The 23,439-nt window shown below is 40.6% G+C and overlaps 1 protein-coding gene across 2 annotated transcripts in view; it reads left to right on the top strand.

Annotated features, from left to right (window-relative positions):
* The window catches only part of LOC111565892 (MICOS complex subunit mic25a-like), a 65,767-nt gene that overhangs the window by 24,789 nt on the left and 17,539 nt on the right, over positions 1 to 23,439 (top strand). For both annotated transcript variants that reach the window (XM_035946414.2, XM_023266198.3), the window contains 2 exons: positions 6,159 to 6,242; positions 12,804 to 12,874. In XM_035946414.2, the coding sequence (XP_035802307.1) occupies positions 6,159 to 6,242; positions 12,804 to 12,874 (155 nt within the window). The remainder of the gene's footprint in view (positions 1 to 6,158; positions 6,243 to 12,803; positions 12,875 to 23,439) is intronic.

Genomic DNA, 23,439 nt, shown 5'->3' with positions numbered 1-23,439 from the left:
TGTCTCTCCTCTCATCTGTCTCTCTTCTCTGTCTCTACTTTCTGCTGTCTCTCCTCTCTACTGTCTCTCCTCTCTGCTGTCTCTCCTCTCTACTCTCTGCTGTTTGTCCTCTCCACTGTCTCACCTCTCCACTGTCTGTCCTCTCTCCTCTCTGCTGTCTATCCTCTCTCCTCTCTCCTGTCTCTCCTCTCTACTGTCTCTCCTCTCTGCTGTCTCTGCTGTCTCTCCTCTCTACTCTCTCTGCTGTCTGTCCTCTCTGCTGTCTGTCCTCTCCACTGTCTCACCTCTCCGCTGTCTGGCCTCTCTCCTCTCCACTGTCTGTCCTCTCTCCTCTCTGCTGTCTGTCCTCTCTCCTCTCTCCTGTCTCTCCTCTCTACTGTCTCTCCTTTTTTCTCCTGTCTCTCCCTCTCTCCTCTCTGCTGTCTCTCCTCTTCTCCTGTCTCTCCTCTTTGCTGTCTCTCCTCTAAACCTCTGTCTCTCCTCTCTGCTGTCTCTCCTCTCTGCTGTCTCTCCTCTTCTCCTCTGTCTCTCCGCTCTAGGTCTCTCCTCTTCTCCTCTCTCTCCTCTTTCTCTCCTCCTCCTCTGTCTCTCCTCACTGCTGTCTCCTCCTGTCTCTCCTCTCTGCTGTCTCTTCTCTGTCTTTACTCTCTGCTGTCTCTCCTCTCCGCTGTCCCTGTTGTCTCACCTCTCTGCTGTCTCTCCTCTTCTCTGTCTCTCCTCTCTGTTGTCTCTCCTCTCATCTGGCTCTTCTCTGTCTCTCCTTTCTGCTGTCTCTCCTCTCTACTGTCTCTCCTCTCTGCTGTCTCTCCTCTCTACTCTCTCTACTGTCTGTCCTCTCTGCTGTCTGTCCTCTCTGCTATCTGTCCTCTCCGCTGTCTGTCCTCTCTCCTCTCTGCTGTCTCTCCTCTCTGCTGTCTCTTCTGTCTGCTGTCTGTCCTCTCCGCTGTCTCTCCTCTTTGCTGTCTCTCCTCTTCTCCTCTGTCTCTCCTCTCTGCTCTCTCTCCTTTTCTCTGTCTCTCCTCTCTGTTGTCTCTCCTCTCATCTGTCTCTCTTCTTTGTCTACTTTCTGCTGTTTCTCCTCTCTACTGTCTCTCCTCTCTGCTGTCTCTGCTGTCTCTTCTCTCTACTCTCTCTGCTGTCTGTCCTCTCTGCTGTCTGTCCTCTCCGCTGTCTCACCTCTCCACTGTCTATCCTCTCTCCTCTCTGTCCTCTCTGCTGTCTCTGCTGTCTCTCCTCTCTGCTGTCTCCCCTCTCTCTCTCTTCTGTCTCTCCTCTCCTGTTTCTCTTCTCTGTCTCTCCTCTCCTGTCTCTCTTCTCTGTCTCTCCTCCCTGCTGTTTCTGCTGTCTGTCCTCTCCACTGTCTCACCTCTCCACTGTCTCTCCTCTCTGCTGTCTCTCCTCTCTGCTGCCTCTTCTCTCTGCTGTCTGTCCTCTCCGCTGTCTCTCCTCTCCGCTGTCTGTCCTCTCTGCTGTCTCTCCTCTCTCTCCTTTCTGTTCTTTCCTCTCCTCTGTCTCTCTTCTCTGTCTCTCCTCTCTGCTGTCTCTCCTCTCTGCTGTCTCTCCTCTTCTCCTCTGTCTCTCCTCTTTCTCTCCTCTTCTCCTGTCTCTCCTCTCTACTGTCTCTCCTTTTTTCTCCTGTCTCTCCTCTCTACTGTCTCTCCTTTTTTCTCCTGTCTCTCCCTCTCTCCTCCTGTCTCTCCTCTCTGCTGTCTCTCCTCTCTGCCGTCTCTCCTCTTCTCCTCTGTCTCTCCTCTCTACGTCTCTCCTCTTCTCCTCTCTCTCCTCTTTCTCTCCTTCTCCTCTGTCTTTACTCTCTGCTGTCTCTCTTCTCCGATATCCCTGTTGTCTCACCTCTCTGCTGTCTCTCCTTTTCTCTGTCTCTCCTCTCTGTTGTCTCTCCTCTCATCTGTCTCTTCTCTGTCTCTCCTTTCTGCTGTCTCTCCTCTCTACTGTCTCTTCTCTCTGCTGTCTCTCCTCTCTACTCTTTCTACTGTCTGTCCTCTCTGCTATCTGTCCTCTCCGCTGTCTCACCTCTCCGCTGTCTGTCCTCTCTCCTCTCTGCTGTCTCTCCTCTCTGCTGTCTGTCCTTTCCGCTGTCTCTCCTCTCTGCTGTCTCTCCTCTTCTCCTCTGTCTCTCTGCTGTCTCCTCCTCTGTCTCTCCTCTGCTGTCTCTTCTCCTCTGTCTTTACTCTGCTGTCTCTCCTCTCTGCTGTCTCTCCTCTCTCTCTTTTCTCTGTCTCTCTTCTCCTCTGTTTCTCTTCTCTGTCTCTCCTCTCCTGTCTCTCTTCTCTGTCTCTCCTCCCTGCTGTTTCTGCTGTCTGTCCTCTCCACTGTCTCACCTCTCCACTGTCTGTCCTCTCTCCTCTCTACAGTTCTGTGTAGCTCTGTATGCACTGATTGTGCATGTTTGGTTGACATGTTGAGGACTGAAGAGATGTTGTTACAGTACTGTAAAGCTCTGTATGGACATATATAGTACTTAAACCATCTAGTGTTGTTAAAGTACCTTTCAGTTCAGCTGTTGTTGTGAAATGGCTGACTTATCACCATGGTTACTTATGAGTAACATGGGGGACAAAATAAAATCATAGCAGATTGATTTCAGAAGCCTGTCTTTTGTTCAGTAACACTTCCTTACAGAGAAGAATGATCCTTCTAATGGTCACAGGAGATGCTGTTCTCTCTGGTTCCATCAGTGGAGACCTGAAGAACTGCTTCTCTCTGCTTCTGTGAGGCTAACAGACGTAACATGACTGAGTGGTGGTGGTGGAGTTACTAGTCCCCATGGGGGGCTACAAATCTGACTGAGGTGACTGGACCCCAGAGGGGACAAAATTTCAGGTCTAAAATTTTTGTGAGAGTGTTTGAAGTTTCAAGTGATTTTCAACTTCACAGGAATTTTTAAAAAATTTAGGAGTTAAAATGGTGTCTCTAGACCATTCAGAAAGGGTGGATCCCATGAGGAGGGTCCTGGTCAGGGGGTCTCACGGGGAAAGAAATACAAGTATGTGTGTGTGTGTGTGTGTGTGTGTGTGTGTGTGTGTGTGTGTGTGTGTGTGTGTGTGTGTGTGTGTGTGTCTGCACGCCTGCATCCAACATATCAGCAAAGAGCACAGACGATCAGTAGATCAGTCATGGAAGATGTTGTTCCATCTGATCTATATCACTCTCACTAATGCACAATTTGTTTACTGTAATCAGTCAACATTACAACATGACACGGGTATGAGTGTGTGTGTGTGTGTGTGTGTGTTTGTGTGTCTAGTATATGTTTTTTGTAATACACACTGTGTATTTCAGTGCTACATAAGTCCATACCTTGTTTCTGCATTTTGCTGTTTCACCCGCAGCCGGTTTCATTGTGTTCATGCACCATATCGTGTTCATACTGCTGTGGTACCGCTTCACTCATTACACATACTGGTTAGAAATAATGTGCGTTCATGAGTGCCCTTTGTGAGCAGTAATTGATAATCATTTAAAAATGCAGGCACACATATGTCAACCTTTACAGATTACGTGTGTGAATGCCTGAAACAGTTCAGTCATTCTGTGCATGCCATACAAGTATCTTTACTGAGACGATGCACATTTTCTGCTATATGCCATGCAGATTGTGCACCTGTTGATGTTCTTCTTTGATTCACTGCATAATCTCCACAATATTATCAAACTTTTGACAGATGAATGTAAATGCTGAGCTTTTTCATGTAACAGTGCAGTTCAGATCACTGAAATTCAAATTGTAGTCACTTAGTTCTAGTCAGTCAGTCTTAATGCAGTATATGGGAAGTAAAAAAAAGTTAAAGTTATAAAATAAATAAATAAACTTAAAAATAATAAATTCATAAATTAAACTAAATAAAGTTCTTGTACTGTATCGTATTGTACTGTGTTCTGAAAATAGAATTGATGTCAGCTTTACATATAAAGACTTACAAGTACCTTGTTTTTATTGCTAAACACATAAGTCAGAGTTTTTGGTTCAGGAGAAAATATTTCAGTTGTAACCTTGTTCACTTTAATTCAATTCCATTTACTATTATTTTAGGTTTAAATGTTGTAATTGGATTATTTAAAATGAGTTGAATTAGGAATTTACAGTGTTCCTGAGCTCATGGCACAGTGAAGGATGGCTGTACATTCATGTGCTGGTCAGTCAGCTACGCTATGCCCCCTGCCTTGACAGTGCTTCCTTTGGTTCATGCTCATCTCTTCTCACTCTCGCTTTCTAGCATTTGTTTTTCACCTGTGCTACAGTTCTTCATAACTCTTCTTCTTTCTGTGTTCATGATGTTATCATATTTAATTTTTACCATAAAGGAATACTATTTTTGAAATTCTAAAATGATACTGAAACACTGTAAAGTCTCATTACTGTTTAAACAAGGTGCTTTTATCTCAAAAGTTTCTTAACATCTTTGCTGAAAAGCAAAACTTTATTTTTTGTACTCCTAGTGCATATACATGTCTGACTTCAAGCTAAAGTGGCAACTTGTTTTCACAGTGTATCTTTTTGACATCTGCTTCCTGTCTTCCTCTGCTTGCATGCTGCTACGCCATGGCCCAAACTATGGGTCTTCCTACAGCCAATCCGCCAACTTGCTGCCTGTCAAAGCTTGGCTCAGCGGGCTTATTAAAGCCTTTCATCTCATCCTAACGCCAGCGACGCCATGTCAGCCTCTGCCACCGCTGTGCCAGTCTCATGCCACCTGAATAGTTTTGTAAGTTTTGTTACATTACGTGAACCCACCACCGTTCTGATGTGTGTCAATATGTGGTGTAGATGTGATGCGTTTTTATCATCATATATTCCCAAACATAGTATATTTTTGATATCCTCTTGTATCCATAGAATGGTGGATGAAAACACACATGCTCCTGGAAAAAATACAGCTTTGAAAAAGTTGAAGTTGTATGCTATAACCACACACTTGGGGAGGATATAACCATATTTACCATGGTCTCCCAAAATGTCAGTTGTGTGCAGCTGTTGTTGAAGGAAACTTTTTTATGTTTTGTTTGCTCACTGCTGGTGGAAATATTTGTCTGGTGCTGATCCTGTAGCTTAACTGTCTTGGTAAAAATGTGGAAATTGAATGTTGTAATTTGCATCGGTAGCAGTTCATTAGCGGATACAGTACCTCAGACGTGCACTTACTTCATGATTGTATAGTAGTTACAGTTCGGTATCTGCAGTGGGAAGAACAAGCATCATCTGAAATGTAGATTCATTAAGTACCTCTAAGTATAATATGGTAGCAACTGGAACAAATAGTCATATCCAGGTAGTAAAGTGTAGTGATTTGATATGATTGTTTTGTAATGTCATTTAGAAAATAACAAATGTAATGTTATTTACAGTATGCATGTACTGTTACGTGTTGATGTGTGAAAATACAAAATAACTACAAACGCCGACACAAAAATGCTATAGTTTTTTTTAATGCTTTTCATATGTTTAATTCAAAGAAACTTTTCACCATCTATCCTTCAAAGTCTGCGAACTATTGCTTGTGATGTGTAACCAATCTACAGATAGAGAGGTGACTACAGTTTTAAATTAATTAATTTTATCAGAAATCTCAAAAAATAATACATAGTGATGCCGGTAATCAGCAAAATAGTGGCTGTTAGATCCATTAAACAGTCAGGCCTGTAATCAGTTGAACCGAAATAGTGGTTACTCTTGTGTTTGAACATGCAGTACAGTTAACAGGTACTTTCAGTCCTATTTGACTGTATATCATAAGTGAGATGTGAATTCAGATTTGTCTAATGGGCTACATTTTTCAAGTTAATGAACAACAGGGGTTTTTCCTTCTTAAGGCACTTTGTTTTTTCACAACGCACCGCTAGCTACTATCTCACTTGTGGGCATGCTCATAAGTGAAGGAAGCAAATATGTTGTTTAGCCAATCATGGTTAGCATTGATTCATTCACTTAATAACTCTGTTTAAAACTGTCGCATTAAATTTTGTTTTTTCAGTAGCTGAACTTATTTCCTTCTTCTCCTTTTTTTCCAGACAGAATTTACATGTGTCAGTGTAAACAATATATACAACAGCTATTGTTAATATTCTGCTTTTTTTTTTGAATATTTGCAAATGTAATGCTTTTATTAATTATGTTTTTGTTGTCTCTCTCTTTTTCTCAGGCGAAACAACTGGAGAGAAAAGAAAAGGAGCTGGCAAGCATATCGAGTTTCTATAAAGAGCAATTAGAAACACTGGAGAAAAAGGTAAGAACCATTTACTTATTTTGTAAACATGTCATATCATAAGGAAATTGACAGAACTCATCTGAAAGTCCTTTTCTTAAAGCATGTTTAGCTAAATTCAGTCCATTAGTTGCACTGCAATAATTGTTCATCAGCAAATCTTTTGATATAATTGATGGTCTACAAATTTTCAACCTTTATTGAAGATTATTGAAGAGCTGACATGATCTTATTTAAAGCAATAAGAATGCAAGTCTTTATTCATCATGTCTTTCTACAGAGATTCTTTTCTGGGTGTTTAGTGAGCAAGAAATTGGGATTTAAAATTTTTGACATGTATAACAGGAGACCTCAGTAATAAGATAAAACGCTCTTGTAGGCTTTCACCGTTTCACCTAAAGAATGTCTTCACACATTAAAAATATCAAAACAAATCTTAAACTGACATATTACTCACTCTCCTTGGAGATTAAAATCTTGTTGAAATACTTTCTATCTTCCCTATCTTGGAAATGTCAAGCCCACATACCGGTGTCAAAATGGAAATGAATTGAAAGTTTCAGCAGACAGATTAGAGTCACGACTTGCTGTTGATGGACCAGCACTCAAGGGAGGATTTCTCAGACAGAATCAGTTGCCTAATAAAATGTACTGTGCTTTTCTCATCACTATGTCCTTTTTCCAACAACCCTGTGGTCTCTTCACAAAATAGAAAAAAATAAAAGCAGCATGGTGGGTGCTTTTAAGAAATTATGTTCTGTGTTCCCTCAACCTCAGCGCTAATGCATCGGTGATATTGGGCTCGCAGTAAAAGCCATAAGCACAGTGGTTTGATAAAGTTTCCTTGCATTTTACACAGTAAACTTGGCAGATTTGTTAAAAGACTTTGTGATGAGCATGTTTGACAGTGGATATGATTTTAGGACTGGAAAATATCAGCTTTATGCTCTTAGTGATTTGCACATGCTGGAAGAAAAGACCAGAAGCAGGAGAGTTAAATTGTAGAGTGCAAATGTAATAAAGAAAGGAAACAAACTCGATAACGTAGATGACATGCACACTGAAACAATATGAACAAAGATGGCAAGATGTAGAGGAAAGAGGGCACAAATATTTTCTCTTTGTTAAACCCACACTGACATTAACTGACAACAGAATACATAATGAAGTAATGGAAAGGTACCAGGCATATACATATACGCTCTGGCCTATCCTCCGTTTCCTTTCTCAGACCCACAGCTCTCCCTCAGGTCTTCAGTAGACACCCTTTGGGACTCCCCTCCCCTCCATCTCTCCCTCCCTGCGGCCAGGCTCATCAGGCAGAATGGGGGACCTTATCTAGTCCCTGGCACTCGCCTCCTTTAGGCCTCTGAGAAAACCTTTTACATAGCCAAGTTAAATGGAAGGGCCTCTGCACGCTGCGCAGCAAGCAGCACATGCTGCAATGCTTGACGGAAGAGACTGATTGGCAGAAGAGTGCAGGATGCTCTATCTTTCTCCGCTTACCGCAGTCCTTTTTTCTATCTTTTTTTTTCACCCCTCACTTGCTCGCAGCTGACCTGCATTTGGATGAGGCAGTGAGAAAGAGGGGGGACTGAGAGGGAGAGATAAAGAGGCTATATGGACTGTGCATTAAACAGACCGTCTATCCTCAGCCAGCGTCCATCTCCTTCCTACTCTTCCTTCATTTTCCAGTCTAGCACTGCATTCATCCAGCCCTCTTTTCATGCCCCCTCTCCATTTCCCTGCCTATCTTTATTCCTTTCACTCTCCCATACCTGTTGCAAATTCCAGTTGGGCTGAAATAAATGGCCACTTAAAAGTAGAATTGTGACTGACCCAGGTCTTATACATAAACACAAAACACAAGCTGAAACAGTTATATGTCCTGCTTGTGATATAAATTAGGATTCAGTCATGTCTTTAAGAAAGCATATATAGTTTAGTACTGACACATTGTCAAAGCCTGCTTCAGCATCTCTATTAAATTCTCTTAGTAGCCTGCAAAGCAGAGATTTTAAAGTATTGAATGCTGCTGTTTGAATATCAGTCTTGTTTTATATGCTGTTAATCTCAGAGGTTGGAGCTTTTCCACACAACCGTATTGAATTTTGTAGTGTCAAAACACATGCACAAGCAGACAGGCATGCACATGCAATTCTACTGTTTGGGTGTCTTGATGATCTGAGCCAAATATTTAAGCCAAAGTTAAGAACAGGCAGATTAGGAGGAGAATCCACTGGTAATTGGTGTGCGATCTTCCCTTGAATCAACATTTTACTTTGGCTTAGCAGCAGCCTTTTCTAATAAGCTAATAACTGTGTGTGCAAGTGTGTGTGTAAAAGTGTGTATGTATGTTTGTGTGATGATAGTCGATTAGTTGTGTGAAAACACAGACAAACACACTCTGGTGTCCAGTTTGCCAAAAGGATGAATGACGATAACAGACTATTTTGTTTGTCCAAAGGCTGTGGATGCCTTTTGAGTCCACTACTGACACAAATGTGAAAACTATGTGCATCTGTGTGTGTGTGTGTGTGTGTGTGTGTGTGTGTGTGTGTGTGTGTGTGTGTGTGTGTGTGTGTGTGTGTGTGTGTGTGTGTGTGTGTGTGTGTGTGTGTGTGTGTGTGTGTGTGTGTGGGTGGGTGTGGGTGGTTGTGGGTGTGGGTGTGTGTGTGGGTGTGCACACGTGCATGTGGTTATTCTAACAGGTTTGTGTGCATGCTGTCATTTCTAAAGTAATTTTTACAGAGTGGCAAATACCCTGTACAACTTTGAATTTTCCACTCTTCCACACACACATACAGCACATGTACACATACAAAGATACACATAAAAACTGCAACACCCCCTAAACATACATCCTCTAATTCTCCTCTTCCAATCCTCTCCTCTCTCCCTCTCATTTATTTTTGGATGCCTCCCTAATCTCTCTGCAGTGTACAGGTGGAGTGTATCTGTCTTCCTGCAACATACCCTATGACTCTGTAAACAAGTCTGAGTTTAAAATTCACCTATTTTAATCCCCTCTTCCCCCTTTGTTGACTGCTCCCTCAGAAAAAAAAAATTAATCCGCCTTCGTCCAAGCGTGGAGCGTGAAACAACTCCTCCCCCAAAATCCTGACATCAGCCCATCTCAGTCCACGGCTCCTGGAGGGTGTTCAGACAAGTGCGCACACAAGGATCATCTGAACACAGGGATTCACCTACAAACATAGATTTAGTCACACACCTGCATGTATGCAAGCTTATACACAAGCGTGGCACACATGCGCCCACACTAATCCCCTCCATGAGCGTTTCCAACAACCTCAAAACCTCACTTTCCCCCACTGAGGGTTATCATCCCCCCTTTCTGTCTCTCCACATTGGGCTTTTGTCCCCACGGGTGGAAATGACTGGGAAGAGCTTCTAGTGTGTATGCCAGTGATAGTGCTCCCACTTCTCTGGTGTTATGAGACCTGAGCTCGGGCTGTTGCTTGGGGCCTGCTCTGTCAGTAAGCACAAAATAACTTGTGGATACAGGTAAAGAAAAAACAGTCCTTATATATTTCATCTTGATAAGATGAACCTGCTAGTCGAAACACTAGTATCTAACTTCCATACTCCTCATTTTCCCCTTAATTTGTTGTTGTATTTGCATGACCACAGACATGCATGACCAGGTTTAATTTTCTTCCCATAACTATTTCATAAATCTCCTTGACCAGAGAGTTGTTTGACTGTACACTTGCACATTTGTGTAAGAGATAAACATGCTTCAGTTAAAAACATGAATTTGTTGCCATACAGAAGTGGCTCCAAATTGTGAGGATCTCTCAACAGCACATGATTTGCAATGGTGTGTTTGCAAAGCAGTATTGTCAAGAAATGGCAGCATTACTGTCATAACTGTCATGTGATATTAAATTATATGAGTTTTGGGATTTCTGTAGGCCTGGCCTGATATTTATCTTCTTCCAAGTCTGAGCACTTTATCAACCACTGACTGACCCCACCAAAAGCTTTAAAACAGAGCTGTAGGATACACCAATAGACTATCTCAGCTGCAGACATTTTGACTTATCACAGTAGGGATTGCACTGGTCTATTAATGGCGGCAGCATTCCACCTTGAGGAGGTTCTGCTTTTGTGCATGCTGTTTCACCGTTGTGGCTTACAGGGACACTTAATGAAACTGAGTATCATTGATTCCAACTGTGCTTCTCCAACCGTACAAGTCAAAATGTCTGCTGTGAAAAAAGGTTTAATGTCAGTGAGAAGTTCACTTTACCTTTAAACCATCTCCTTGCTGGTGCGCTACTGTCTATGTCCTGCATAATCAGAGACACCCTTGGGTTTAAGCCCCTCTGCAGCCTTTTTTTTAATCTTAGTTGGAACACTGGATGTCCCACCAGGCAACCACAGACTTTCAAGTTTTAGCTCAGCTTTCCTCTGTTGAGCCTACCCACTAAGCCTTTGACCTGAGGCTAAAGACTAAATCACTAACATGTGGCTAACTTCTCACCACATATTCCCAAGAAGCAAGTGAAAGTATTAACCAGCTCCCCTCCAACAAAAAATAAGACTTGCTGTCTCTTTAATGTCCATGAATCTAGGGCTTGGTTTCTGAAACTGTCAAATAAAGACATTAGTAGATTAAGGAATCATCTGAGTAGAGGTTCTGAGTTGCTGAACTGTCTTTCTGTTCCAAAGGTAGATGGTGCTGAGGTGAAGTACACTTGACTTCTAATCCCTGGAGCTGCAGTTTTTACCCCCCTGTCGAAATGTGGTATTTAAGCCTAGTCCATACATTGGCAATGGGGAGACTTGGCGACAACAGAACTCTAATCCTGAGTCCTGTCCTGGATAATCCAATATAACACAGCTAGGAAGCATAACTGGTAGGGATAAAGTCTCACACCTAGGGATGTTTGGCATTTCCACACGTGAATTACTGTGACTGCCAAAACGGAACACAAACTCAGATAAGACAGGAAAGGTAAACTGTAGCTGGACACATTTATTAGTTTCTGTTCTAATGTACATTGCCAATAGATGTCTGAATTGCTGTCCACATTTCTGTCGAGATTTTTATCGAGGTGTTGTGGAAATTGTTAGTTTCCCTGCATAGAAAAGACAACAAGTCAAAAAGAAATATAAGGGCAGATTTAAAATAGTCATCCGATTTACTATTGTATACTCCATAGCATTGTTTGACTTACAATGGACAGTTGAAGACAAAAAGATAAATATTGATGCAGCGGAACCAGAGATATCATCTTTCTTTAGTCCATGCAAATTTTTCCTCATCAAAACCTGCTGCCTGCATTACCCACAATTCATCTTGACCACTTCATCAAAGTAATATTGTTCGGATAGATACTTCAAACATTAATTTGAAATACCTCCTTCACATTAGACTTATGACTTCAATTTTACTGTCTTTTCTTTAAAGAACCAGAGCAATAATGGTCGAGGGGCAGATTATTATGTTGCAGGGAATACTTGCAGATAGGATTAAGAAAAAGATGCCTATAACATTACTTGAGTCTTCTCCAATGCCAGACATTCAGATCAGAAATAGCATGTCTGCAGATCAGCTTGAAATAATGAGATATGAAAATGACTAGGGGGCACTGGAGGAGTGGAGGGCTAGGGATTGTGGGGGAGGTTTGTGTTTGATCCCATCTCTTCTCTACTCAGTCACTTCAATTATCTTCCTCTCCTATCACCCCATCTATTGGGAATATAGGGAATAATTAAGTAAAAGCTTGAGCGCTGCGGTTATTGGTTTAAAATGGTGATTACTGCGCTGTGAATGTGTATGAGAGGGTGGCGAGAGAGATTTGCTTTGCGTTTGGGGTATTCTAGACAAACTGTATTTCATATGTTTTGACACAAGGCCTGTAAGGTGATCATTCATGTCTCTGAGCTGCTGATTTCAAATATGCTTTTTGTACTGGGGTTGAAAATGTTCACCCTCATACATTTTCTAAAACAATTTATACCCTTGGCTCCTGCCTCATCAGTACATCACATTGTGAGCAGCTCAGACCACCATGCAACATAGTTAACACTGTGACCACTGATTATTCCGGTAAAGGTGTGCCGTATATGACCTTGCCCTCTAGGCACAAGCTCCATCTGTGTTGTAATTGCTATTTAAATGCCACAGTTTCTCGCATGAAATAAAACATTATGGAGTACCAACAGACCATCAACATTCAGATTTGTAAGCAGGCTGTAAAATTCAAAGGTCACTAATTTAACGAATGTGACATTTCCATTTGTGCTTTATGCATTTTGCTTGTCATTGCTGGCTTATTAGAGCTTGTATTAAATCTAAAAAAGTATCTGTAATTGTTGTAAGATTATGTAGATATGCGTGTTGTTAAGTTCTAATTCATGTGACTTGATACGAGGACTTCCACAGAGTCTGTATTGTTTTTGTATGTTTTGTTATCTATGGTCTAGTTTTATTAACTCCTGAGCAGTCCACTTCAAACTCAGAATATAGTGAAGCACAACCTCTGCAGAGCTGTAAAATCACCCTGAACTGATTCTCACAATTTCTTTCTCTTTCTGTCTCTTTGCCTGCAGAATCTTGACAACTACAAGGAAACAGCTGAACAGTACAACCAGGCAGCTACTAAAGCTGAGGCTCACATCCGGTAAGTCCTGTGATTTAGCTTTGCTAATTTTGACATCAACTTCCTTTCCTTGGTATTTTGCATAGCAATGCAACTCAATATTTCCAGTGGTCTCTTTGCTATTACCAACTTGGTAGTCATGTCAATAAGTTATCAGTGACTTGGCGTTCCAGGTAGCTCCTAGGAAAACAGACACACTATAACTTTGTGAGAAGCAGAGTTCAGACCTCATCTGTTATCAAAAATGATGACACTTTTGATAATCACTGACCTACAGCCACACTCGTGCTGCCAGAAAGTGTTAGTTTTGCCAATTTATGTTCCCTTCTCACCCTTTTTTGCTACATAATCAGAAAGTCATTGATTTTCCTTTTTTTCACACATAGGGCAATGATTATTGAAATACTTTTTGGTTTTTCCATCAACACATGCTTTTTTATGCTTACTCCAATGTCTTAACGTTCACTGAACTTCAGTTGACATTAAACATCGCAAAGACCTGCTGCCAACGGTGTTAAATGCACATCTTTTCAGTTCCACGTGAAACACACAAAAAAATGACAGTTTTCTCCCTGCAGAACAGTAACAATGTACTGTAATACTGGTTTTATTATTGAATTCCAAGCTGCAGTTTTAATAACAATACATAAATAAAAAAATTATGATTGATGAAAATCCTATTGTTTTCTTGCTCCACTTTGCTGTGTACTTTAAACACAGATGTTATCCATGTAGTTGATTTGTTTGAGACCTTTCTGTTGGATAATGAAAGTGGTGTAAATTTGTGCCTTAAGTCATTAATAGATTGATGCTTAGGTTGATAAGGTAACACAGACCTCTCTACAGTATAATTTGTATCTGATACGTTATAATATACAGTTACTATCAGTGTCAGTTTACAGTTTTGCTGTACCTTCAATACCTTCAAAGTCTTACAATTTGTTCAAGGATGATGATGATGCTTCTTTTTCTTCTTCTTGTTTTTAATTATTGTTGTTGTTTATATTGTAAAGTCAGTAGTATAGCATAGAAGCACACAGTATAGTACACTCTGGGAAACAGCAAAAGGAATAAAATAGGTGCTTGTTTTTTTTGTACTGTATGAAGGGCAGTGACCTCATCCACAATACAGCCATCTCCACGCACCTGGTCCATTGAATTCAGCAGCATACAATTCAAGTCCAAAATCTTGCCCAAATGATTACATTTACAAAGATTTGCTATTGTCCACAGCTGCATGGAAGAGGTTAGAAGATCACTTCAGCACAAGTTTGCCGAAGAAATAGCATTCAGACCCGCCACAATATGTTGCTATTATTTTTTTCAGTGCTCACACAAAGTTTCGCTCCTTTTTCCTCCTTTCTATCTCCGCCACACATACAGGCCCATTTTGTATTCAGGCAGCCATGCGCTCGTCATGTTCTGTCAGCATTTGGGCAGTGTTTCATTGTGCCGTGGTCACGCTGTCATTTCACACTACACTGACCACCCAGTAATTATTCTATTTACCCATTGCTGAAAAGGGAAGAGGGGCAGCAGTGGGGGGTACAAGTTATGTAGATACAATATGTCTTTTTCTTCTGTCTTTGTATCTGCCTCTGTCTCCAGTTCAGTATCTCAATCTCCAACTCATTGTCTCATTTTCCTAATTCTAAAATCACTTTGTAGTGTCACTTGTAATTCCTCTGCACATTACTGTAATGTTTTCTGCCTTTATTTATTGCCCTCAAACTCTTTTTCTTGGAACTGCTACTCTCTATGTCTTCTTGTTCTTAGTGGATGTCAGATAGTAAAGGAAATGGACTGAGCTTAATGTCAGGTAAAAAAAAACAAACTGCACTCCCACTCGTGTTGTTTGGGTATTTTCTTCTTATTCCTCTGTGTGGTTTTGGTTGTATCAGTTTTTACTGTTGCACCTGACCTCAACGTCTGCTCATAGACAGATATGCATGCCAACACATTACAGCCACAAGCCACTTAATAGGCTTAAATGACATGAAAATAATAAGCAATTAATAGGCAGTGCAAGAGTCTGGACTAAGACCTCCTTTACTACTCCTGTGACTGTGGGGAGATCCTTTAGAGTAAATTGCTGGATAAAGAAATGCAGTACATACAGATAAAGGACAGAAGTGAATTTATATTTGCAAACAGCAGGCTAGGGCATCTCAGTTAGTGGCTTCGAAGATGACATGATGCACATCCTTTCAGAGCCAACAGTAGTATTGAATATTCATAATCAAGGACATCAATAACCAATAATTGACAATGACTGTGGCAGTATTCGAAAAAGCAAAAACATCAGCAGTAGGCCATGTAATTACAAAGTTGTGTATCTCTTTTTAGGTTATTTACCAGCACTAGTGTTTACATTTTGTTGAAAGCAACCATGGCTAGCTGAAGGAAGAAGTGTAGGAAAACACATATAGCAAATTAACTCCATTTTTGGAGGCTGAAGTCAGGAACAAGACTCTAGATTAGTTAAGGACATCACAGGTACAACTCCCATTTAGTCATTTCCTACTTTTTATTGATAGTTACAGTAGTTCCATTTGAGCTATTTCCCATCCTTGATTCCAGGACTGGCCCCAAATAGTTTAAGTGCAAACATTTAAGCTAAAAGCTGCCTCTCATATTTGAGGTGAGTACTTTGTTAAAAGCAGGGCATCAAGATGGAAGTGCCCTGGGATATTGCCTCTCTTTTCTAACACTGGACACGGGTCACACTCTCTAAAATATTAGCCCTCGTGTGGAGACATAGTCAGTGCTAAAACGTTATCTAGTGTCATTTTCTACTTGCCTGGACATGAGGCATTTTAGAAGAGTTCGTCCATTAGCCTTGCCTTAGGGTATCTGACTACCTATAGTCCCTAAAAATACCTCACTGTTGAAACCCGCAACAACATTGCAGCCGAGCTTACGTTAATATCTAAAAATCCATTAATCCTCTTTTTTAAAAAAAAGTGTTCCCCTCAAAGTGTTGCCAAAGACACGACTTAAGTGAACCCCAGGTGGATGTCTGTGTGAGGATTCAACATAAAGTAAAAAAATAAAACTGCTGACATTTGGTAGCTATGTCTAGTTTTGTGTGTATGTGGGTTGCATGTCCAATTAGTGAAGCAGACAGGTAGCTTACTGTTGGGAGACTGTGGACTGCTAGTCATTACTGGAGATGGAACCTGTCTGCACTGTGGACTTACAAAGATTTACCAGGAACACAGAAGACTTCAGTCACCTACATACTCTTCCCCTTTGACTGCCTCTGAAAGTGTAGAGAAACACACACACACACACACACACACACACACACACACACACCCTTCAAGGTTACAGGCCAGATTTACTGATCTTTTTAGTTAAGTAAGGGTTTTGACGAATCGATCTAACAGCATTCATTGTTCCAACTATCAAGTAAAGGTCTTCAGGGGTCCACATTTGTCCTAGAAGCTTAACTCAGGACCCAAGTCAGGTTGCATCAAAATTATATTCAGTCTAATCAGGTTCTTTAAGGTCTTGTTGTTTGTTGTAGATGTCACACCTGTTTGTGTGTAACACTAGACATGCACTCATCTTACTTTTCCCACATTGAAGTATTTAATTGTGAATTGGTGCAGTCTAGAAGATTCACGGCTCTTACCACATGATAGATCACAATTATCACAAGACAAAAATCTCTATAGATTGGAACAATGACCTGTGAAAGGCTCAGAAAATTGTGTTTTCTAATCGTAAGTACATTTGGGATTTTTTTTCTTTTTGTTTGTTTTTGTTCATCAGGTTATTGTATCTCAGTGTCCAGCTTGATTGGGACATCTAACAAGAACATACAGCATCAGCAAATTATGTAGTGACATAAATAAGGATGCACTGATACCAGATGTTCTCTGGTAGTCAGATTCCTCTTTGTGAAACTACTATTACACAGCCCCATCCAATACTATTTTATGGCAACATAATGTTGACTTCTCATTAGTTGAGCAGGTAGGCAGAGGAGGTGCAATGTCAGCAGTTTGGAAATATTTTAGGGTAACAAAAATGAAGCAGACTGCAAGCTGTGCTCTGCTAAAGTGTCAAGAGCGGGGTAGAGAAATAACTTAGTGAACGCAGGTTGATAAAACATCTGAAGAACCAACAAAACACAGAGTTCAAGAAGTTTGCTAATGCGAGCAATGGGAGACGGAAACAACCAATTTTGCAGCAAATACTGGAGAAGCAGAGAAAATGTCCAGAGACCACCCACAGTCTGTGCAAAATACACTCTTACCTTGTACATTCCTCTTGATGACCAGTTGTAGATAATGTGGGATTTTGTATGACATTTCCAGTCTTCACCACCTCACAGACACTGCACTACCAAGCTGCACAACCTTGTGAAAAAACCCATCAACTGCCTGTTGCAGGATATTTTCATCTTCAGTTTCTCCACATATATTTGCTCTAGCAGTGTTAGCTTAATGTCTATAATCAGTTTAGCTGCATACTGGACTGAAGAGGGCTATTTTCTGCAGAGAGTTGTTATATTTTCAGAGCACCTTTGGGAACTAGTGTGCAATATAACACCTCACTGTTAGAACTGTAATACTATTATTAAATGCTCATATCAGTACTTAGTATCGGCAAGTACCTAAATGTACATACCTGTACTTGGTGTGACTAAAATTAGTATCAGTGCATCCGCAGATATATTGGCTAATAGGCACAGATAAAAAGGGAACAAAGGGACATAATACTCAGTTTTGTATAAAAGTACCCTCCTTCTGCTCTCAGATGTACGTTTGTATGGATAAAAACGTCTGCTAAATGAAATTGTAGAATTGTAGAAGAGGCAAAGCATGAGATTAAAAGTGTATTTTATTGTGCAAAAATAATGTTTCCTCAGATATCATACCACATAGTGGAAGCTACACTGTTCTCATAAAGAAAAGTGAAGTTGTATAAAGAAAAGGGCAAATGGGATGACACAAAACTGGAATTGAAACTGTTGATAAAAATGCCGGCGATGGAAGGCGATAGCGACCCAGTATCATTCCCAACTCGAGTGAGTCGTCCAAGCGCAAGTTTTCCTGATTGAAAAGTTATCAGTGTTGTGATGTCACACACAAACACACGTGCACATATGGCTCTTATCTTGTTCCGGCATGTCTCCTGTTTTAATGAAACACTGTCCTTATCCCCGAACACCCCCCAACCCCATCTCCCTCTGTCTGTATTCCCACAAAGTGAGGTTGGTGGGGATCAATCAGCCAAGCTAACGGAGTGCGAAGTTTTATCCTACATTCCCATCTCCCTTCAGCATTTCATCTGTCAGCACATGAAGATACAGGCAGAGTTCAGAATCTATCTTCACCCTGTGACTTAAACTTGTTCTTGATTGTTATTCCCATTTGAGATTGAGACTTTGTAAGTGTTTCGGTGGAGTTGAGCTTAAACTTTGTGACATTTTGATTTAAGCTTAGTATTTTATCATACTGCACCGCTTAGCAAAGGTAGGATAAGTGATTAGTATGACTGCCAGAATAATCACAGCTACTGAATTAGGTCAGACACATTACAGCGATTATGTACAGAATCTGCACTTCTGATTTTATGTGATTGTAAAGATTTCTATGAACTGGTCTATAATGTTGGGAATTTTATCCTCATGGCAGTTTCATAAAAGCTTTACAAAGCCTCTAACAATGCTAGATGCATGTTCTGTCATTCCTTTTGATCTCACCCCAGCCATGACATCTTTGATCCTCTCTTCTCTTCCCTTCCACACAGCATATTAAAAACCAAAAGTACAATGCCATGGTTGGTTACTTTAAAGGAACCCAAATCCTTGTCATTACACATTAATAACCATTCGCACACCACACACACACACACACACACACACACACACACACACACACACACACACACACACACACACACACACACACACACACACACACACACACACACACAAACAACACCGTCTTAGACATAGAGAATAATAAAATGCTACGCCCTTCCGATCTTTTCTTTTTCTTCTTATTGCTTTATTCCCCAATGTCATGCTTTGCAGCAGCGCAGAACTTGAGCTCTCTTCATAACAACCACACACTGCCAAGGTGAGACAAAAAATAATGAGAAACTTTAACGATTTGTGCCTAATCTTTCTCCCTCAACTCTGCACATATTTATGCAAAAAGTCACAGGCAGAAAGCAATTGGAGTGTTGTTTTGCTTCTTTCCCCCTGTGAAAGTTAGCTATCAAACTAGCTGGGGCGGCTAATGTTTTTCTAATAAGAGCTCACCTTTAATTTCAGTCAAACGAGGCAGTTAGTGCAGATTAGCAGAGGCAATTTTCTGCTTCAGATTCCATTATTAAAACACTCCTGCTATCAGAAAGTTTCTCTTGTTGAATAGAAAAAAGAACGAGTTGTTTTTTTTTTCTTGAGTTTGGATTAATACCTTGAGGCTATTGTTGTTGTTATCTCCTATTCTTAGGGAGTAATTCAGAATGCCAACCAGCTGTGAAGGTGCAAAGCCAAATACAAACCAGTCGTATAATCTTAATCATGTGAATAGAACTCTTAGCAACTGATTTTAAGACAATAGCATCATCTTCATTTGCTGTGCGACAATGTAAATTCTCAAGAGCTTACAAGTCCTCTGGCATTTAGCTACACATCCTATATCATCTGTCTTAAGGCAGTTAAGTATTTTGACTATGTCTCAAGCCAACACAGCTTTCTTTAACATGGTTGGTACTATATTTGCCCACTTCTATGAACATCAACTTGTGAATTATATAGACCTTTATCAGTGTCTCAACTGAATGACAGGTGACCAAACATCATGCAGACATTTTGCTAACAGTCAACTTCCTGTGCACCAAGTGGCATGGCACCACATGAAGTGGCTGGGGTAAAATGCAGATTGTGACGGTTGCCATGGGCTACTGTTTGTCCATGCAAGCTGCAAGGGTTATTTGTCATTTAATACATCACTGTCACATTCTCTGTCTTTCTCTCCCAGGTTGCATTCACTTCTCTTTTCATGAATATTCTCTCCGCCAGTGATTTATTTAATCCTGTCGCTCTACCCTCCACTGCACACACAGCCACACACACACACACACACACACGCGCGCTGAGACCGCACAATACACATACCAGTGCAGAGAAATTTCTCCCACAGTCGTGTGGTTTATCTCATGCACACAAACACACACTTGCAGTGCATTTGCAAAGCACAGATCCCACACACACACACCCATACACACACATTTATTATGTGTATTTGTCAAGGCAGGGACTACTGAGCTCATTCATATGTGAAGGATGCATGATTCTGTAATTGCTTTCTGGGATGGCATTGGAGCAGCTTTGTGTGTGTGTGTGTGTGTGTTTGTGTGTGCGTGTGCGTGTGCGTGTCCGTGTGGGTGCGTGCGTGGGCGTACGTGCCTGTTTATTTGCACATGCATGATAGCATATGCAAATGTCAAGTGGTCAGCTTCCTAAAATAAAAAGGCACGTCCCATCATGCTAAATTTTAGTTTGACATGAGGAATTATGTCTCCTTATCAAATTTAACACCAATTCTTCCTTCTTCCGTCTCTTGCTCTTTTTCTGCAGCCTGAAGAATTAGATACCATCATGAAGTTCATTGTACATTAATATAAAGCTGTGACAACAACTGACAAACTCTTGTATGTTTTGCCAAGATGTGCATGTTAAAGAACATTAGATAATAAATGTCTACTAGATGTCTTCCTGTTTAGAATCTCAGAGGAGTGCAGCTCTGTCTTGCTCCCTTGTGTTGTTTTCTAGTTTATTCTTAATATTGGAAGTACTTGAACAAACAACTTTGCTTCAAGCCATAATAAAAGTCATAATAAATGAGATTTGGATATTTAAATATCTGGCATGTCATCCCAAACTGCTAGATGAACACCATTTAACGTGATTGAAAGCCCCAAGATAACTATTAAATGGACTTGTGACAGTGATATTATTTTGTCATATTCTATTATATTCTTGTATTGTATTATTTTTTATTTTTTTTATTTCAGTCTCTTTTGCTCTATTCATATTTGTTTCAGTTCAGTTCTATTCCACTGTCCTCTGTGCTTTTCCATTTTGCCCTGTTCTATTCTATGTTTGCTTCTTTCTGTCTAAAATAATGCAACAAGCAGAGAGTCCATGCAAATGTCTCAAATAAAACGAAGGGATAGGTAAGTAAGCAGCACAGAAATGCAAGCGGTGAATAGATGTGTGTCATGTGTGATGTGGTGGGTGAGCACCAATAGGAGATCATTCTCGGTGTATGTCAGTTGTTGGAAGGGAGACACAAGATCTAGTTTTATATTCTGGAAGGTCCAGATGAAGTAGATCACCTGATAACCCTCTGATACCGGCCAGTTGCCTGTTGAGGTTGGCAACGACGGCCTCCAAGACAACAGGAGGCACGTCTCAGAATGATAAGTTGTGTCTTTGTGTGCATGTGTGTGTACATACCCATATCCCAGTGCTTCCAGTTATGAGTTCTGTCACAACAGCAGGTAAATTACCACAAGCAACAGAGCACTCAAGGATTACTCTCTTGCAGGATTAGCATTCACTACCTGCATGTGTGTTTCTGCATGTGTGTTTCTGCCTGTTTGTGTTTTATTTTTTTGGGGTGTGGATGTGATTGTGTGTTTTTGTCTACACATGTACTGTACTGTGCGAGTCAGATAAAAAGAAAAGGGAAAGTTTGACTTTGACTCATAAGCTGCTTTGTTGATGCATAATTCATCTCCACTGGCTGCACCTTGAAGCCTTTGAAACTATCTTAGCTTCTTCAGCTGCAACTAAATCAAACCACAATCTCAAGTGTTTTTTTATTATTATTTTTTTTATTTTGCTCATCGTAAGATTTATTGACATGAACCAGAAGCTGTTCTTGCTGCTCTTGTTGGAGTTTCAACAAAGCCTAACTTGAAGAAATCACATACAACTTACTCCCTTGTAGCTTCTCTGCATGACTGTGGTTGTACTTTGAATTTGGAAATTTGGTAGTTAATTTTATATTTTTATGATTCAGTGTCTCAGAAGGGAACATACACTTCAACTGTGTTTCTTCAATCTTCGACAGAGAGTGAAAGTGTAGATTTATACAGTATTGTAGAGATTGCATATTTGTGTAGCAGTCGACACATTTTACAGAGTTACATTGCTTTGTCCAAACATTACACTTAAATCCTTGATCTTAACCATGAAGTCTGTGAATAAAAAGCAGTTTTTCCTGCATAAAGGAATTATTTGCCCCTCCAATAAGATTTAAGTCCACACTAAAGGGAAATCACCAGTACCAAGATGATAACAACTTGAGATAAAAACTGTTTTTCAACCATTTTTTAACATTGTGGTTTTGTTTACTCAAGTGCAAAAGACAGTTTTGTTTATCAAATGGTAACAACAGGAAAATGCATAAATTTCTGTCAAATGCAGCAAAAAAGAGTCATTGCTTTTACAGCATTTGGACCTATCATGCTTACTGTCACAGATAGTCACGCCCTCAAAAGGCCCATTCTGACAGGAAAATCCCTGACACGTTATCACTACACACATGGAAATACATTTCTTTTAACAACATTTTATTGAAACCCCAAAAAGAACTTTACAATTACATTTATGTCAGTACAGCACAGTACTAGAAGCTCACACTGCACTAGGTAGTTTTAGACTTTCCTTTGAAGATTCCTTTTCTCCTCATGTTTTTTTTAGGGCTGTCAAAATTAGCGCATTAATGTGGATTAATTCAGCGCCATAATTAATCAGATTAAAAATTTTAACGCCATTAATGCATCTGCAGCGCAGAATGACTCAAAATCCCTGAAGCGTCTCTGACAACGCATTTCGGGTATTTTAAATTTGATGGGTGGCTTCTATTTTACCGGCGCAGCTTTTCCAGTGTTTACGGCATTAGTTCATCAGCTCAGGAAACACATAGACCAATTAGGTACAAGTTCAGCCATCCCATGTGGCTCTATTCAGCCAATGAATTGGTCTCTTCATTCCAGCGGCTAAACATCGCAGCTGAGTTCAGAAAACAGGTGAGGGAGAGACGAGAGGAGAAAGGACAAAAAGATAAACAAGAAAAGCACTCAGAGAGTGCAATGCTCCGCCAAGACTGTTCATTCCTCAATTTGTGTATTCAGAAATCACGGCAACATAGAATCTGGCCTTTTAATATAGATCAACCCACAAACTAACTAAATAAATACTAAATTACCTTGCGTGAACACAGGCGTATGTTATACATGCGTATGTTATGTAGTACAGATACCAAATTGCGTGACAGAAATATGTAACGGGTCGAGTGAATTGATGCAGAGAACTAAAACAGCGTTCACTTGTTGTCATGGTTACGGCGACGAAGTGCCGGCCGCTGTATCTCGCAATGCAAAATCCTTAACAAATCCGTGGATCCAGACTATAAACCGCATCAGTCCCAAAATCTAATGAGGCGGTCCTTGTGTCATTTCTGACCTTCCCTGAAAATTTCATCCAAATCCATTTGTCTGTTTTTGAGTGCTGTTGCAGACGGACAGATAGATTCACAGACAAACGTACA

Source organism: Amphiprion ocellaris, chromosome 5, assembly GCF_022539595.1.
Source record: "Amphiprion ocellaris isolate individual 3 ecotype Okinawa chromosome 5, ASM2253959v1, whole genome shotgun sequence".
NCBI classification, from domain to species: Eukaryota; Metazoa; Chordata; class Actinopteri; family Pomacentridae; genus Amphiprion; species Amphiprion ocellaris.
Note: the sequence above shows the minus strand (reverse complement) of the source record. Positions and strands in the feature narration are given on the sequence as shown.